Raw genomic sequence first — 18,616 nt, 5'->3', positions numbered from 1 at the left:
TAAACTTATAAGTTTATTTCCTAAGATCAGGGACATTCTCCTGCCTAACCACAGTGTCATTATCATCATGTGAAAGACATTTTGCAGTGGTGCTGTAGGACAGAACACAGCTGGCTGTTCCTCCCCAGTTCAGGATCCAACCAGAGCTCGTGACCTACATTTAGTTGTCATGTCTCTTTGGTCTCCTTTAATCTGGAACAGTGCCCCCATCCCCCGATCCCCTTTTTTTCTACCATTGATATTTTTGTAGTGTCCAGACCAGTTGTCTTATAGAATGTCCTACTCTCTGGATTTGTCTGGTATTTCCTCTTGATTAGATATGGGTTGAGCATCTTGGCATGATTTCTACTGGAGATGATGTGTACTTCCCAAGCATGGAGGATTGGTGATGCTAAGTTTCATCATTAGATTGAGGTGGTGTCTGCCAGATGCCACCCCTGGAAAGGGTCCCGGTGAGCAGTTAGCAGATGACGTTGGATGTCTGTCCACCAGCAGCCTTCCACCAGTAGGTTAGCTTACATCAGTGATCCTTGCCTAGATCATTTATTACAAAACCTAGGAGGGTTTGTATTGCTCACACCATTCTGGACGCACTCCTGTGTTCATTCACCTGTTGACATGGCTTTTTTAATCAAATTCGCGATGCTTGTCTTTTCCCTGAAGTCTTCAGTTTTTAAGAAGCACATATATTTAAACATTACATTCGCGCCAGTTCTTTCATAAACCTGTTGCCGCACAAGTTGTGGGCCTTTTCCTCTCAGTTCTATGCCAGACGCCGTTATGGTGAAGGATGAATACAGATTCCCAAGAACCAAAGGCTGTGGTTGATAACAGGGTGGAGATGGCCAGGAAAGCAGTGGCTTTTCTATAAAATTAGTGGACAGAGTGGCGATCTGTGTGGCAGGTGGTTTCCAACTCAGATGTCCCGTCATGTGAACAGCCAAGGGAGCAGTTTCAACATAGAGTAGAGGTTGTAATCTTTGTACCTCATGTGGTGTAGCCAGCACTCCTACCATTTTAATGTTTAGTTGTAGTCCCTCTTTAATACCTCTGTGATTTGAATAGGAAGGACATTTACTGATAGAAAGAAAAAGTCCTTGGTCAGAGGCTGAGTCTGTCAGGAGGTGTTTCCAAATCTGAGATTCATTATATTAGAAGCTTCTATTCCGCTTTCCCCATATTAAGCATGTTACCTAATACTAGAAATGGTTTGCCACAGTGATTGAATCAGTATATTTTCATACAAGTTTTTATTCCTCCTGTCTGTCACAACCAAGGACTCTGTCTCCTCCTCCACATCCTCCCTGCTAGCCTCTTGGGAAGAAGTAAGTCGCTGCCGATGCCGGCTTCTCGCACCCCGTGCTCTTGTCAGTGGAGCAGTGCTCTAAATGTGGATGTCTCCTCTTCCTTATTTGCATCCTTTTGATTAATTAACCAACTAAAGGAAACTGGTGTGGCTGCTCCATGGCTAAAATTAAATGACTTAATATTCTTTTGCTCTTCGTTTCTCTAAGGGTGGAACTCTAACTCATTTAACATACCTTATTTATGGGAGAAATTTGCTTTCAAATGTAGCCTTCATAATTAGCTAATTGATCTAGCTTTTCCCTTGTGACTTTGTTTACAAATTCAAATAGTGCAGTACACAGTTGTGCATGTGTTTTTTGTGTATGCACTGCCTTCCTCTCTGAATTTGACTCCTTATGCAGCAGCCTAATTAACTGCGGCTGTTGGAAAGTGTTTCTCTGATTTGGTTCATTGGGATTTCGATGTGGAACACAAGATACAGCTGTAAACTGCTCTTGTAGGTACCTACCCAGCTACTGCTGTGTCACAGTGTACTGTTTCCTGTCCTAACACTTACTAAGCGTACATAAATGGTATATTCACATCTGTAAATAGTAATAGCCTTTGCTGAGGAGATATTTGTTTCAGGAACACTCGTTAAAATGAGGTCATTTTTAAATGGTTTTAGATTGCAGCTTTCGCTTTAAATTAGCTTCAAAACTTTAGCTTCAATTTCAGATTGTGAAATTAATTTGGGAACCTTGAGTTAGAAGAAAATGTTGCTTCCTTGTGTCATAAAACTTTCAGAGGAATTCTTTCTTATGGTCGTAGGCCCACAGAACTCTGTTGATGTTAGAATTTCTTCTTGATCCCTCAATTTGGCTACTTTATCTTAAGGCTACTGGGTATAGATAAAATCACTTCTGAGTGAGCTGATTCGGAGAGTTGGCGTTTTTCAGTCCCTAACCTTTAAATGGCCGGGGTTGGGAGAATGGAAGGTGAGGGCTGCAGTGAGAGGGTACAGCTGAGTGGCCTCTGGTCTTTGGAGATAACTGTGATTTGTCAGACTCCGCCTGCCCATGCAGTCACCACTCCAGCCTTAGAATGCCAAGGGGCAGTGATCAAGAGGAAGGCAGGACAGCTGTGAGTGAAGTGGGGGTCCATGACAGGACATCACAGGAGTAAGAACTGTGCTGGGACCTCAGGTCCCCAATGGCATGCACTTTTTAAATAAAGAACATGTATGTAGAGTCTAAACGTTCTTCCATTCCCACTATTTCTTTGCCTTTGTTTTCACAGACCAGCTCAGCTAGTGAGCAAGAAACACAAGCTCCAAAACCAGAAGTGTCCCCATCCATTTCTGTGGGTGCAAGCACAGAACAGCAAGAAGTAAGACAGTATTGCCCTGTTGACACTCCACGAGCCCTCCCTTAGGTCTGCTCCCCCCTGCCCCCACCACGCCATGTACCTCTCACCACCCTTGATGAACAGAAGCTGCTCTGATGCCGAGGCAGCTCACCCAATCCTGCCTCACAGCTTGTGGCGAGAACTTCTTCCCAGGCTCAAGCCCGACTTATATTTCAGAATTACCCTCAGTGTGTCAGCAAGATGAAGGTTGATTTGACAGATGTCTCAACAATGTAGCAAATTAAAAATGCAGAACTGTTCATTATTGATGAGTGCTAGAGAGGAATGCATCCCAAGCAGGGTCTGACATGTAGCAGTGCTGAGCTAGGATGATGCTCACCTGTCCCTGCTTGTCTCCTAGGACATGGGTCGGGCCCCACAGAGGCCGCCCGCTGTGCCGCTGCCCACCACACAGGCCCTTGCTCTGGCTGGACCAAAGGTAGGGGCTTACTTTTCACCTGTGGCACCTTCCCAGTTTTAGAAGATAACTTTTTTGTAAATAAGGCAGACCTACTATTTTTGTATATACAGTAAGACCCTTATGTCCTGTTAATGATTTGTTCTGAACAGTATGGGATCCAGGAGGTGTCGAGACCCTGTATTCTTAACTAAACCACTGATACGTGAACACATTTTAATTGAAAAATTTCTGAGTTCAGTCGCCCAAGTCGCCTTTCTTCATTCCTAGACCATGTTCCCTTCTCCAGTGGTAACTCTGTTATGTGTCTATCAAGTTCCTTCTCCAAATTTATTTCCATTTTTCTGTCTGCACTTAGAACTTCAGAGAAAGGTGTGATTTGTGGGAAAGAATTTCCCCCCAACATAAATGGAACTACACTGAATGTACAGTCGTGTAACTTAGCTTTTCATAAATGTGTCTTGGGGAGCTATGCACCCCAGTACATCCACCTTCAGCACATATCGTACAGTTCCAGCTGTGACAGGCCGTAGGTTTCAAGCTTCACAGTCACTTGACCTTATGTACTTAGATGCTTTTTTTCCCCTTTACTGTAGACATGGCCTCTTTCAAGGTTTCAACCATAGACAGCGATGCTAACTACAGATGAGAAATTTGATTTTATTTGAGACTACAGTCATGTGTCACTTAACGATAAAGATTCTTTCTGGGAAATGTGTAATTAGGCAATTCCGTTGTGTGAACATCATAGAGAGTACTTACACAAACCTAGATGGTATAACCTACTACATACTTAGGCTATATGACACTAATCTTATAGGACCACCATCATATATGTTCTCTGTCGTTGACTGAAACATCATTATGTGGCGCATGACTGTAACTAATGATTTGGCTTTTGGACTTCGATCCTTGTAGAGTCAGGGATTGCGTAGATTGCTCTCTGGCTTTTGTGTTGATCATTCACTTGCTTCTTACAAATGGTTCCACCATGTTTATGTGCCCCTGAGTGGTAAATCCTTTCATTTTGCTATGTTTGAGCTTTATAGACACACTGACCTATGTGGTCTACAGCTTGCTCCTCCGTTCAGCCTCTCATTTCATTCTATTGTCAATTGCATTGTAATGTGTTTGTTCTCCTGACAAGGGACAGTGGGGCTTTCCAGGGTCTTGCTGTCAGGAACACGACTGCTGTTCATTTCTTGCATGGCTCTTGGTCTCACATGCAAGGACTGCCCTGGGTGGCAGCCCACCCCAAAGCGTGGCCCCAAGCCAGCCCCCATGAGCCTCTAGGAGGCAAGCTGCCTATGCCAGAATGAGCATTGGCTGTGCTGCCACATCCCGTGGCCCAGCCAACCTTGCTTTTTTTGGTAACAAGACTTCTCACTGAAGGAAGCATATGTTGGCTTATTTTCTTCCTCAAGCTCCCTAGGTCGGTGTTAACCACTACTCTGGTTAGCTCCGCTAGGGAGCAAACATACCTCAAAGTGAGATTGCACGTTTTCAACTTTTCTAGATCATGCCCAAGTTGTTTATAAATTCAGTGACAAGCAAATCAGTCACCTGTTCTCAGAGTCCATGTTTCAACTTCTTGATGTTCTTTCTCCAGCCAAAAGCTCACCAGTTCAGCATCAAGTCCTTCTCCAGCCCCACTCAGTGCAGCCACTGCACCTCCCTGATGGTGGGGCTGATCCGGCAGGGCTACGCCTGCGACGGTGAGTGTCAGCCTGCAGGCTGCTGGGAGGTCACCCGATTGCCCTGGGGACACCAGCCATCTGAGGGTGGGTGGGGAGAGCAGTTATTTTAAAGGCAGGTAAAGCTGAAATGAAGCCTGACTGTGAGTTAGCTGAGGGCATTGTCTCTTTCTTTAGTTTTACAAATGCTCGGTGAAGGTTTGTGAGTTGAAATTCTGAATCCTTGCTGCAGTGGGAGAGTGTGAAGTGCTCGGGGTGACCCAGCTTATCTCTTGATAATTGTTTATCATCAAATGAAATGTCCATGGTCATTCTAGAAAATGAGGAAAGGCAGAGGGCCAAAAGAACTTATGATTGTCCATTATGAGGTCATCTAGAGATAAGCACCACCACTTGGCTCTTTCTTTCTAGTTGTATCATTATTAGCCTTTTAAACCTCTGTTGTGCTCTTGGCCTATGCTGGGCGCTCTGCTCATGTTGAGCACCACAGCCTGTACAGTGTAATTATGATGGCCCTGTCTCACAGGTGAGCAGCTGGCCAAGATCACGCAATGACAAGTGACAATCCTGGGGCTGGAGCCAACTCTGAGCGTACCTTGCTAACCTCTGGTCAATGGGTGGAGATGCTCTGCAAAAGCAGCCGTGTTTTCCTTCATTTTACATGATAGCAGAAGCCTTTTCCTTTGTTATTTAAACTCAGCAAGACTTTCGATTGGCTGCCAGGACCCTTGTATGTCACTGAAACCATTGCCCCGTCACAGACCTGCACGTTGTTTCCTATCCAGGCATTTTTGGAACATATCTATGTGGAATGAGTCTCTGGCTTTCTGGGGGAACAAGAAATAGAGCTTTGTGATGATGCTTTCATGCTAATGATTCCTCACTTCCCCTGTACGCACTCCTGTGAGCATGTCAAAAAGTCATTCAGTGCCAAAGTCCCTGAGCTTTTGTGGGAACTGTGTTCCAGAAACTTCACTTTATTGGGCATCTGGACTGTTTCCTGTGACACATGGAATTATCAAGTGGCCGCCCCTGTGGCATCTGTTCTGCACAACTTCTGCTTTGGAGGAAGCAGGTTCTGACAGTGCTGTTCCTTCACTCTTCCAGTGTGCTCATTTGCTTGCCATGTATCCTGCAAAGACAGCGCTCCCCAGGTGTGCCCCATACCTCCTGAGCAGTCCAAGCGTCCTCTTGGTGTGGATGTACAGCGAGGCATAGGAACAGCCTACAAGGGCTATGTCAAGGTAGGACGTGCGAGGAAGCACAGCCACACCACCACTCCCTCAGGCAGGCAAGCGCGATTCTCCCTCAGCTCAGCTCTCAGGCTGTGATGATCCACAACCATGCTCAGCTGCTCTTGAAAGCAGTCCCTTTGCTGTGTGAAGTGACCTTCGTGTCAGTCCTGGGAGGCCTCCCCTCCTGGAAAACGAGGTCAGACTCCAAGATTGTAAAGACTCCACACAGAAATCCTCAAAATCAACTGGAGCCCTTTGTCCTTGCTTCCTGGGCTGTGCTTAAAGACAGGGTTCCAAAGCCAAGTGCTGTTTGAAAACTGCTGTGCCCAGATGGCCTCTGAGTGCCTGTCTAGCTACAGCATTCCAAGATGCTCCCTGTCTGGTGGGAACGCACCTGTTTGCTCAGTTGTCCACCTTGTCCCGTACATCGCCTTCTGTCGTGTGCAGAGCCCCTCCCTAGCAGTGTCCTGAGACTTCCTGGGCCCAGATGCAGCTCTGCCACCAGCGTGGGACAGGGCATGGGGGAGCTGTCCCCGGAGAAGCAGACCAGCCATGCAGTAGCTGGAAAGAGACCGTGGACACCTTCCAAGGAGTCTCCCAGGGCCCGCAGCATGCAGCCTCCACTTCTTGCTGCCCTGATAGGTTGTGACGGGCATCTCTGGCCCAATGACCCCTGGTCACTTTATCTGTAGGTCCCAAAGCCTACGGGGGTGAAGAAAGGATGGCAGCGGGCTTACGCTGTGGTCTGTGACTGTAAGCTCTTTCTGTACGATTTGCCTGAAGGAAAATCCACCCAGCCTGGTGTCATCGCAAGCCAAGTCTTGGATCTCAGGTCTGTTTTGTGTGATCTGTTCTTGTTCTGTGTTTTGACTTACTTATCTTTTGCCAAAATGAGAGTTTGTTGCTTGGTAATCTTTAACCTCATTTTTACCTTCATATCCTTAATTATTGTCCAATTCCAAAAACAGGTACTTAAAATGCATGTAGAAACTTTCCTGCTTTGGATATTTTTGCACTGAAAAATATGCCAAATAAGCAGTTAACATAAGAAAACTACATGCCCCAAGAGCAAGATAAAATATCCCAGAGACACATTGCATGGCCTAAGAGAGTCTGCCTTTTAGTACCTGACAGTACTCTTTGTGATAGAAATTTAGAGCCCTGGGCTCTGTGTGGCCATAATGTTTGCTGTGTGGCACCGTTTCGTATCACTTTCATCACTCCTCAGATGCCTTCCTAGCATTAAACATCTGAAGACAGCAAAGCATCTTCCTTGCTTCCTGGCTTCTCTTAGGGTTAATGTCTAACTTTTCATTTCCCCATTTGTAAAATGGGCATAACAATAGCATAGTAAGGTCAGAGGGTTGTTGTGAAGGTTAAACAAATTCGTAGACGAGGCATGCTTGGCACAGGCCTGGCAGCTAGAGCTGTGGTGCTGCCACCGTGTCCTCTCCTGTCCCTGTCCTCCACCCGAGTGCCACATAGAACAGCACCTGCTCCGAGTGTCGTGAACATGCTGGCCCCTGCCCTCGGGTAGGCCCTGGCCTGCAGCCTTGATCTCCAGCATTGGTTCTTGGGGGACAAGGCGGGCTGCAGAGGGTGCCATTGAGGACCCCCAATGATTGATTGAAGAACAAAGGTGTAGCAGAATCACCTCCACAGCGGTTTCCGCTTTCCGTGTCCCCAGGCCAGGGGGCGGGATGAACGGCTGGGCACCAGTATTTTGGAAAAGTCCGCAAGTGATCCTGCTTGTCCCTTGCTGTGCACAGGTGTGCCCTGCCCTCGCAGTGCAGAGGCTGCTGGCAGATGTCCCAGGGACAGCGCGTTGGATATACAGCGTATTGGAGATATTCCATTATTATCTCAGCACATTTTATTCCCCTTCTTCAAAAGTGATTACCAAGTGGCTGCCTGATTGTAGCCAAGTACAGGCTGCATCACCGATGTGGTATTTGTAACCGTGGAAGAGTCTGACACAGTGCGACTCAGGGAAGGGGCTTTTATTTTCAAACATCCCTAATTATGGAAACACATGCAGGATTCTCGAGTCCATTTGTTGGCTTTGTCGGTGTAAGCATCTTCTTCTTATCTAGGGGGAGGCAAGGGGCCTCCCTTATATTCTGGAAAACAGAGTCATGAAAGTGTCCTCTCTCATAAGATATGTAGTACCAGAGGGTGGAGGACAGGGCCCTGTGTGCGCATTTCTTTCCCGATGTTTTGAATGTTCTGTTTCTTACCAGAGATGAAGAATTCTCCGTGAGCTCAGTCCTGGCTTCAGATGTCATACATGCTTCACGCCGAGATATTCCGTGCATATTCAGGGTATTTTTTTTTTTTCTGTTTTTTAGAGATGTTTCATTAATCATAAAAAAAAAAAAATCACGTGGTTAAAATAAAATGGTTCTGAGCATTTCATTGTGCCATAGCAAGGGGCTAGTACACATCCAGAATGGACCACCCGTTTCTCCACCTTCCTGTCTTGCTCCACATCTCCTCCCACACACTGAGTTTGTCCACCCCGCCCTCACACCTCACCCTCATTGAGCAGCAGACCCCTGTCTGCACACAGTGGTGCCCCTCTTATTGGGGCGCCTCCCTGCCAGCTTCTTCCCAGGGCCCCATGTGCCTCCACGTCACTGGCCCTCCCTTTCCATCCTATATGCTTCTTGGTCTCTATCTCAGTTACTGTAGTCACAGTGTGCTTGATGCTGGAAGCACCTCACGGTTGATTATAGATGAAATGTACCACTTCAGCTTCCTCCCTAGGATTTACTGATCATTAACTGGAGCAAAACAGGAAAAACTAAGTAGGCATTGCTCATCAGCATGTTTTTGACTGAGATGGAGAGTTCCCCTGCTGAGTCAGTGTTAGATATTGTGGCATTAGGAAGCTTCTAGAAGGTTGTAGATCAGGGAAAGAATCACCTCCCAACCCCCTCTGCTAGGAATTTTTCTAAATATAGTAAAATTTTGATTGTCTGCAAAACTAAGTCTATGAATCATTTTTATTAAATCACGTCTCTAGTCAGAAACTGCCTCTGTATACAGTATAGAAAATTGCCATCGTTGTGTGCTTAAAAGATGATCATTTTGTGGCAAATAGAACTCTCCAGGTTTCCTGATGAGTGCTTAGGGAATGCTCATGGGGAGGTATGTTTGGGCAGAGTGTTTTTATTTGAGATCCTGTTTTCCCTGGATGCGTTCTGAGAATTTGTTTTTTAATTATAATAAGAGCATTCAAGAAAGCAGTTTTAAAATGGACATTTACAACACAGTTTTGGCAAGGGCAGAATTAACTAAAATCTGACAAGGAGGGGAAGCAGGGTGCCATGTCTGTACCTATGCCCCTGCCCATTTACAGCAGCAGCAGAGCTCACCTCTACAGGCAACTCGGAACAAAGACCCAGAGTCAAGACTTTTAACCTTGATGATCGCCCTTGAGTCAGAGCGCTCTGGAAAGTGCATCCTTCCTGTTCTTCACCTCTAGCTGAAACGATGTCCCGGCCAAGGATGTGGGCATCTGTTTAGTGTGGTTTGGTTGTCTTATGGTTCTTCTCTCTGTCTGTTTTGTTTTTTGTCATTAAGGTGACAGCCTCTCTCTTAGGTACACCTTCTAAGACCAGCTCACTGCTCATTCTGACAGAAAATGAGAATGAAAAGAGGAAGTGGGTTGGGATACTAGAAGGACTCCAGTCTATCCTTCATAAGAACCGCCTAAGGAATCAGGTCGTGCATATTCCACAGGAGGCCTACGACAGCTCGCTGCCTCTCATCAAGGCCGTCCTCACAGCTGCCATCGTGGGTACGTTTCAGATGCCGAGTGGGGAGGCGCCATGTTCTTTAAGTGTGAAAAAGCGGAGTATTTCAAATGTTACCATAGTGCCTGATCTGAACATTCCAACAGATTAAGATCACAGTTGTGTTGTCCACTTGAATTTATAGTTTCTCCACGTTTTAAGAAGCCAGTGATCTGTGCTGACAGTACTGGTTTTCTTTATGTTGTTCTTACTCGCCTCTACAGATGGAGACAGGATTGCAGTCGGCTTGGAAGAAGGGCTCTATGTCATAGAGGTGACCCGCGATGGTGAGTGAGCAGGGCTGTTGTCCATCCTGTGATGTCTCGGGTCACGCCTGGTTAGTGCAGACCAGCACAGCATCAATAGTAGGCACTTGTACGGGTACAGATGGATTCACTGGACATGTAAATCAAGTCACCGTGTCAGAGCACTTTATAAAGAAAGGGAAAGGCAAACAGCTGAGAAAAATAACCTGCAACAGATAAGACAGATACTCAACAGCGTCTCTTGAGTGTCCACTAGTGCCTCAGGCTGGGGCCCAGGCTCCCACCCCGCAGGTTCAGTAGAGCACAAAGACCAGTCTCAAGAGCATGTTGCATTCATTAAGTTCTTCAAGGAGAGGATTCAGTAGGGAGTTGGGGGCAGGGAGAGCTTCCCTGAGGAGGAACGCTTACTGAATTCCTGGATGCGCTGAGGCCTTAGTAAAACTTTGCTTCCTTTCTTCAAATTTTGACATTTCATTCTTCCCAGCAAGAAAAGACAAAATTATCCCCACATCTCCTCTCTTCACTGCCCAGGGTCTAGAGCTAGAAACCCCGGAGCCGAGAACTGGCCCTGGGCCCTGCACAAGGCTCTGGGAGCCTCCCCTAAGGAATAAGGAGCTGATCTGTGGAGGGCAGCATTTCCTTCCTGATGAGCCTGGTGTTTCAGCACACTGGACAACATGGAGGAGGGGGTGCAGACCAAGGCCTCTGGCCTGGAGTGCCCTGAGTGGAGGTCCTGATCCATGGTCCAGTTAGGGTATCGGGGGTATTGGGTTAATTTAGGGGCCCGGTGAGCAGGTGAGTGCTTTCAGAGAGTTTATCTGAGGATCCAGTGAGGTTGGAGACAGCCTTTTGTTCCCCAAAGGCACAACCAGGGCCCTGTGCCTCCAGGGTGTATGTGAGCGGACACGGAGCAGAGACATAGAGGTGTTAGGATGGCAGCCCTTGTAGTCTGCATGACAGTGAGGTTGGCGGAGGCAGAGGCACCTACTGTAGAGTGCAGTGAGGCTGTTCTCCCCCCGGCTGACTGCACTGGGAAGGGAGCGGAGGGGCACTCCTGGGCCTTTAGCAGATGCCCTTGAGTCGGTTTGAGATACTGATGGTCGGTCCTTACCCTCGGCCTCCTTCCTGCAGTGATCCTCCGTGTTGCTGACTACAAGAAAGTGTACCAGATTGAGCTTGCTCCCAAAGAAAGGATCGCCGTCCTCCTCTGCGGCCGGAACCACCACGTCCATCTCTGTCCCTGGTCTTCCTTTGATGGCGGGGAAAGTAATGTTGACATCAAGCTTCCGGAAACAAAAGGCTGTCAGCTCATAGCAACAGCGACACTGAAGAAGAGCTCTTCCACCTGCCTGTTTGTAGCAGTGAAACGGCTGGTCCTTTGCTATGAGATCCTGAGAACTAAGCCTTTCCACAGGAAGTTCAATGAAATTGGGGCCCCTGGCAATGTACAGTGGATGGCCGTGGTCAAGGACAAGCTCTGTGTTGGCTACCCTTCTGGGTTCTCTCTGTTGAGCACCCAGGGAGATGGGCAGGCTCTAAACCTGGTAAATCCCAATGACCCCTCGCTTACGTTCCTCTCACAACAGTCTTTTGATGCCCTTTGTGCTGTGGAGCTCAAAAGTGAGGAGTACCTGCTTTGCTTCAGCCACATGGGACTGTACGTGGACCCACAAGGTCGGAGGTCACGCATGCAGGAGCTCATGTGGCCTGCAGCGCCTGTTGCCTGTAGTATGTATATGTTTTTCTGTTGCCATATCCCTGTTGCTGCTTTTCACATCAACAGTCAGCATGTGTTCTATTTTGCTTTGGTTTGTCTTCCAGTTCCCTTAGCTAAGTAATTAGAGAGGCGTCAGGAGAGGTGGGCTCCGTCGTTTTCTGCAAGAGAAGGTATGGTCCTAACACCACATCTCAGACCTGCAGTGGGTGGGCTCGCAGGTTGGCCGCAGGCCTGACTTCTTGAGCGAGCCTCCCACCTGCCAGCGCTTTTCTCTCTCCAAGGGTTTGCAGGAGCCCCAAAGAACCTGACAACAGTAATTTATAAACTTACAGTGATAAAAACAAACTAAGGGTTTTTGGTGGCCAGAAAAAATGCAGCTCTGATGTCCAGGGTAGAGTCCTCCTTGGGACAAACTTTTTTCTGAGCGTGGTAGGAGCTATTCTGGCAAACAGTTGAGTTTCTTAATTTGCTTAGTTTAAGTGGCTTTCCATATGAATGATGTCGCTGGGCGGAAGTCATGAAGGCCTGAGAGCCTGGTGAGCAAGGCCCTTGGCATCTGGGCTCCACAGGGGGCACTTCCCTCCTGCCTGCTGTCTAATTACTTTTAAAAAGACCCTAAACCTCAAATTCCAACCTGGTCATATATCGAGGTAGCCTGCACTGTCGAACCAGAATGTCAGACAGGAAGCAGGGAGTAATTAGACTAGCAACAGGGGCACATTGATTTTTGAGCTGGCAGGGGATGGGGTTGTGGGGATGGGGGGTGGGTGTCGTACTTTTCCTTAATTATCTAGAAGTACTGCCCTTTGCAAGCTGGCAGAGTACACAAGGGCATTGGGACTAGGAGCCCAGTCCCGTTAGGTGGGCTGCCAACCTTCAGCTCACAGGAGCTCACTGGATGTTTCCCGCCTGCGTTAGCCCTGGTGCAGGCCACCCAGAGCCCTTAGGAGTGCAGCCAGGCCTTGACACTGCTCCTCCTGGTCTCTTGCCTGCCACTCTCCATCATCTTCATGAGCAGCCTCTGTAGGCATGGCCTCAAAACCACACGAGATCCCTGCTTGGCGGGGCCTTTTCCTCTAGAACTCTAACTTTTTGAAAAGTAGAATGTCAAAAAGGCTGCAGTGCAGTGTGTTTATAATCTCAGCCGTGAGTGACCCAGTGCGGCTGCCTCATGTTCTTGTGTTCTCTGATTCCAGTTCTCTCTCCACCTTTGTGGGTCTTTTTTTCCCTCCCGTATATGCAGTACAGACGCCAAATCAATTTCAGAGGTGGCAAAAAATAAGTAACTTTCAGGATAAAGAACTAAAATTCTCTATGGCCTGCTTGTTCCAAGCGCTGTGCCAAACACTCATGTGTGCTCTCACTCCCTTCTGGCCATGGAGGGCAGGTGTAGTCAAAGGGCCACAGAGGTGAAGTGACTTGGGGGTTCTAACTCAGATCTGTCAGATTCCACAGCCCATGCTCTTTCCATTGGTACTCACTTTTTAGTTTAGATTTTTCATTAGCCTAGACATTTTAGTTCATCACTTTATCTAGCAAATTGTATGCACAGATCTCTTCCTGGCTCCTCACAGATGAAGTCCCACACATTCACAAGTAGGAGGAGCTGGCCCAGAAGCCCCCAGTTTGGAAGTTAATTCAGGGACTCTGGTTTCTCTGACCATCTTTTTTGCGTGTACCACTCAAAAAGAAGGTCTCATGGTTTGTCTGAAATGTCACTTCTGAGAAGTTTGGTGACTAGTTCCAGCATCTATTGTCTACTTCCCAAATCCCATTTTTTTTCTTTTTTATATTCAAAAGCAAAGGGCTGATCACATAGCCCATTTGGAATCGGTAATAGCAACATTGCAAAGCTTTTTAAAAATTCATCTTCAGTTAGTAGAGTGACATGATAAAGATTCACTTTGAACCCTTGAAGGTAGAAGGACCAGATACCAGGGCTGAACTGGAGCCATCTGCATGGCTCAGCGTTTCTGCAGAATAATGCCAGGGACGCTCATGACAGCCAGCGAGGTTGAGTATAACAACAATCAGCATGCCTCATACCATGACTTCGTCATCCCTGACAGGATGACCAAAGAGAAGCGGACGTCCACTGCTGCTTTCCCTCTTTCACAGAGTTCAGATTTTTTAAATTTATTTATTTATTTATTTATTTATTTATTTTGGGGTGAGGAAGATTGGCCCTGAGCTAACATCCGTTGCTAATCTTCCTGGTTTTGCTTGAGGAAGATTGTCCCTGAACTAACATCTGTGCCAACCTTCCTCTATTTTATACGTGGGACACCACCACAGCACGGCTTGATGAGCGATGTGTGGGTCTGCTTCTGGGATCCAAACCCACGAACCATGGGCTGCCGAAGCAGAGCATGCGAACTTAACCACTACACCACCAAGCCGAACCCCAGATATTTTTTACCCCTGTTCTAAATGTGGGGAAAGTCCCCTTAAACTTCAAATGCCTAATGGGCCAGCAGTCTTTGATCTCATGTCTTTGGTACGTTAGTAGGTTTTCTGTCACAACCTGACAGTGTACCATCACTTAGAACGAGAAAGGAGAGGCAGCACCAACTCCAGAGCTCATTGCAGGAAAGTAATTGCTGACACTCAGGTGTGTGTTCAGACCAGACTGCAAACGGGATGCCTGAAAACCTTCCGAAAGGGCCAGCTTCACAGAGAGAAGGCCAGTGTGTGAGTGTGGTGCGCATATGGGCAACATTGTTGCCCCAGAGCTTAGCGGTAGTTTTGGTGTGGAAATTTTAAATGTTTACCTGGAAACCTGACTTCTTGGCATCTCTTAAGGAATTTGCCTCATAAAACAGAACGTTTGGCCCCTACCTGAATTTTAGATGTGTGGAGCCTGGAGTAATGAGCTTTTGCAATAATCATATCAGATAAACACGTCATTGCCAGCATCTATGCTGTGGTATTTAAAATGCTCTCTAGTTACAGAAGATGGTGAAGCACTTAGGCATTGGTGTGTTTGTCTGAACTTTGGAGTGAAGGTTCATTCTGGAGTGAGAGCGGGGCAGTATCTACGGTTCAACCCAGTTGGGACCACCTGAGCCGAGGGAGGTGCGGCCCGCCTTCTGAAGTCCCAAGGGGTCGGGGTCTTGCCGCCACCCTCCCAGGTGGAGGGTGCCAATCTGGGTCCAGCCTAGCTTGCTCACCTTGCTTTGCCCCATCTGCGCCAGGTTGCAGCCCCTCGCACGTCACGGTGTACAGCGAGTACGGCGTGGATGTCTTTGACGTGCGCACCATGGAGTGGGTTCAGACCATCGGCCTGCGGAGGGTAAGGCCCCGGGCCGGGGCGGGCAGTCTCCTGCCACTCTGCCGCCGGCTGCGCAGCTACCGTCCCTCTCTGGTTTCCAACACAGATAAGACCCCTGAACTCTGAGGGCACCCTCAACCTCCTCAACTGTGAGCCTCCCCGCTTGATCTACTTCAAGAGCAAGTTCTCCGGTAGGCCTCTCTCAGCAGAGAGACGTGGAGGGACGGAGGGATTACCTGTCATCTGTCTGTCACCGGCACGCACGGCCCTTCCCCCTCACACCCTTTGTCCTCCCCACCCCTGTACCCTCTCCATCCCACACGAGGCCGCTCGTGACTGCAGGCGTCATTCTTCATTCCTGCAGGAGCAGTTCTCAACGTGCCCGACACCTCCGATAACAGCAAGAAGCAGATGCTCAGGACCAGAAGCAAGAGGCGATTTGTGTTCAAGGTGCCGGAGGAGGAGAGACTGCAGCAGCGGCGGTAAGAGCTGGATCCCGGCCAGCGGCCTCACCAAGGAGGGCCGGTGGTAGAGCCAAGAGTTTACATATTGTGAATCTCAAAAATATTTTCTTCTCCCCAGAGAGATGCTTAGAGACCCAGAATTGAGATCCAAAATGATATCCAACCCAACCAACTTCAACCACGTGGCTCACATGGGCCCTGGTGACGGGATGCAGGTGCTCATGGACCTACCTCTGGTGAGCTCAACGGGAGGGTGGGTGGGGCACCCCTGCTGCAGGGCAGATTTGTGTCTGTGACACTGGCAGGGCTTTCCTGGCCTCTCCCGTGCTGTCTGAGGGAACTCCTTCGCAGGCATTTCTGAGTCACCCAAGTTCACCCCTCCTGCTCCTGGGAGCTCTGAACACTGGGGACGTTTGTATTTGTTAGGTGTCTGTCACCATTTCAGTCTGTTAGTGTTTCATAAGGCAATTGGCTATCAACAATGATTTCTAAATCACATCTTAGTACGATCAGGGAGCATAATTTTTCTTTTTTGCTTAAAAAAGTGTGTTTCGTATAGGATTTGACTTGACCTAAAATTGCCATTGCCAATTCTTAGCTCAAAACTGACCTGATACCACTGTCCAGAGACCCCTGTCTTGCTCATTGAGGTCCCAGGGCCCTGGCCGTGGTCTGTGCTGCAGACTTTGCACCACAAAGTTGGCCTGCCTGCTGGGTCAGCTGGAGTCAGACATGGCTCTGCCCTGGGGCCTGTGCTTCCAGCCAGGACGCCCCGAGTGTGCTCACAGGTTGTTCTCTCTGCCCAGAGTGCTGTGCCCCCTGCCCAGGAGGAAAGGCCTGGCCCTGCTCCTGCCAGCCTGTCCCGGCAGCCTCTGCCCAGGAACAAGCCCTACATCTCGTGGCCCTCGTCAGGTACAGAGGGCACTGAGGGCGGGGGCCTGGGATACTGAGACTCCAGACTTTGGGTTCAGCTCTTGACGCTTTTCCCTAAGATGACAGCCGTCTTTGTTCCATAGGTGGATCAGAGCCCGGAGTGGCTGTGCCTCTGAGAAGTATGTCCGATCCCGACCAGGACTTTGACAAAGAGGTAAGACTTGCCAGTTACAGGGATGCAGCCCAGGTATCTGAAGCTCCATACAGGAGGAGAGTCAAAGTAGCATCCTTTGGAGAAAGATGCTCATCTTTCCTGGTGCAGCCATATGGGGCCCATGGGCTCTGGAAGGAGGTTGGGGAGGAGTGCAGCTGAGTCACCACCCGCAGAAGGAAGAGCAGCCTGATGATGTGGGGGCCTGGGTGGTTGTCACCAGGCCCCCTGAAACTCCCCGCTCACAACTTTTCAGGCTGTGCTGAGGGAGGGAGAAGGTGACATGGGCTCTTTGGTCTTGAGCCCAGCGGGAAAAAGATGTGGGTTCCTACCTCCATGTAGTGGCCTGAGCAGCACAGTCCCTTGGTCAGACCAAGGCCCCCATGGCCTTGTGCCAGGCCCACTTCCAGGCTCTGCTTCTGAGTCACCTGGCTCCCCTGCTCCCTTCTCCCCTGCCCCCAGCTGTGGCTGCCCTGAGTCTGGGCCAGAGAGAGTGCTGCCAAGAGTACCTGAGCACAGAGGGGCTGCGGGCAGGTGTTGGGGCCCCTACTCTCCTCCTGGGCACTGACCGTGGGTTAGGCTATCACTCTGCATGACTGAGAAGTGAAAGCCTTTGTGTGAAAAGTCCAGCCAACTTCCTTCTAGACTTTTCTGTGTAGTTCTATACACTTAGATGTAACGTACCAGTAGGTACGTTTTTTTTAAAGTACAAATGGCCTCGTGCGTCTTGGAGAGCCTTCCATGTTGGCCTCTCCTCCCCCTCCTCCTCCTCTGAAGGCCACTGGGATGAGAGTGCAGGGGACTAACATGGAGAACCGCCACTGGCTCGGGTTTTCTTTGGGCTTTCCAGACCCTGCTGTGGTTGGTAGCATCCTCATGCAGTAGAGGTGTGCCTCAGTTTCCCATGTGTGAGATGGGGGTGAGAATGCTCCTGCCTGCAGGGTTTTTGAGAAGATGAGGTGAGAAACGCCCAGCACTGAGGCTAGCCCAAAAGTGAGTGCCCGAGGGTCTTTCTGCCCTTCGGAGCATTTCTGTAGGAGGCAGGCAAGGAGCTGAATACTCTGCCCGAGCTGCACCACCGGCATGGACACTGTGTATTCACATTAGCTGCTGGACTAATAAGGCAAAAAAAATTCCTAATTTTTACTGAGGTTGGTCATCTTTTCAAATGTGAATTGCCGTTTCCTCCTTCGAGGTCTGCACCTTCACGGTCTTACCATTGGGTCATTGCGCTTTTTCTCTTACTGAGTTATAGAAACTCTTTATAAGTTGTGGATGTTAGCTGTTGCAGATACTTTTTCCCAGTATCACTAATCTTCTAATTTTGTCTTTTAAGGGTGTCTTATTACACAGAAATTGTTAATATTTATGCAGTCCAGTTTGTATCTTTTTCAATTAAGATAAATATTCTCTTGTCTTTTTGAGAGCTTGACAGGGTTTTCTTTTCTGTTTGTCATTGTATCATGAAAATGTCTCTGTGTGAGAAAGAGTGAGTGTCTGAGTGTCTGTGTGAGTATAGGCAAGGACCTGAGCTTGTTTCTTTCTAAAGTGGATGGCATGGATGGCACACTGGCCCTGCACCATTTAATTCCCTCCATCTTGAAATGTCTTGATTACATGTTAAAATTCCTTTGTTTACATGTTTTATTTCTGGAACCTCTGTTCCACCAGTGGATGGATTATTTTCCTCTGCCAGTACACCTGTAACATGAGATCTGACAGAGCAAATCTCTTTGCTCCCTGTTTTCAACAATTTCTTAGCTACTTTTTATTTTCTCTTCCAAGTAAACTTTAAAACCAGCTTGTTGGCTCCCTAATAATTAAGTGAAAATTGAGTTGAGCTTTTCACTGAGGTTACGTTGAATTCATAGATTAATTTGGGGGATATTCACCATCTTGACCTTTCCTATGCAGGAACTTTGAGCGTCTCTCCAATTAATGGTTTCCATCCTACAGGTCGTGCATGTTGGTGGTTA

The 18,616-nt window shown here is 48.2% G+C and overlaps 1 protein-coding gene across 4 annotated transcripts in view; it reads left to right on the top strand.

Annotated features, from left to right (window-relative positions):
• Positions 1-18,616, top strand: part of CDC42BPB (CDC42 binding protein kinase beta) — a 132,992-nt gene that overhangs the window by 102,344 nt on the left and 12,032 nt on the right. The window contains exons 22-37 of one of the 4 annotated variants that reach the window (XR_011504814.1): positions 1,278-1,325; positions 2,587-2,676; positions 3,056-3,133; positions 4,722-4,827; positions 5,914-6,050; positions 6,734-6,873; positions 8,282-8,363; positions 9,627-9,843; positions 10,063-10,125; positions 11,236-11,648; positions 15,016-15,113; positions 15,199-15,283; positions 15,457-15,574; positions 15,675-15,792; positions 16,363-16,468; positions 16,573-16,643. Coding sequence is in view for 2 of the 4 variants with exons in the window: in XM_070514354.1 (XP_070370455.1) it covers positions 1,278-1,325; positions 2,587-2,676; positions 3,056-3,133; positions 4,722-4,827; positions 5,914-6,050; positions 6,734-6,873; positions 8,282-8,363; positions 9,627-9,843; positions 10,063-10,125; positions 11,236-11,832; positions 15,016-15,113; positions 15,199-15,283; positions 15,457-15,574; positions 15,675-15,792; positions 16,363-16,468; positions 16,573-16,643 (2,154 nt within the window). In the remaining 2 variants the exon portion in view is untranslated. Of the gene's footprint in view, positions 1-1,277; positions 1,326-2,586; positions 2,677-3,055; positions 3,134-4,721; positions 4,828-5,913; positions 6,051-6,733; positions 6,874-8,281; positions 8,364-9,626; positions 9,844-10,062; positions 10,126-11,235; positions 11,833-15,015; positions 15,114-15,198; positions 15,284-15,456; positions 15,575-15,674; positions 15,793-16,362; positions 16,469-16,572; positions 16,644-18,616 lie in introns of all 4 variants that reach the window. The other 3 variants (XM_070514354.1, XR_006530441.2, XM_044774357.2) reach the window with 3 other exon arrangements.

The sequence above is a fragment of the Equus asinus genome, chromosome 7, assembly GCF_041296235.1.
Source record: "Equus asinus isolate D_3611 breed Donkey chromosome 7, EquAss-T2T_v2, whole genome shotgun sequence".
Classification (NCBI taxonomy): Eukaryota; Metazoa; Chordata; class Mammalia; order Perissodactyla; family Equidae; genus Equus; species Equus asinus.
This window is presented reverse-complemented; position numbering and strand designations above follow the sequence as displayed.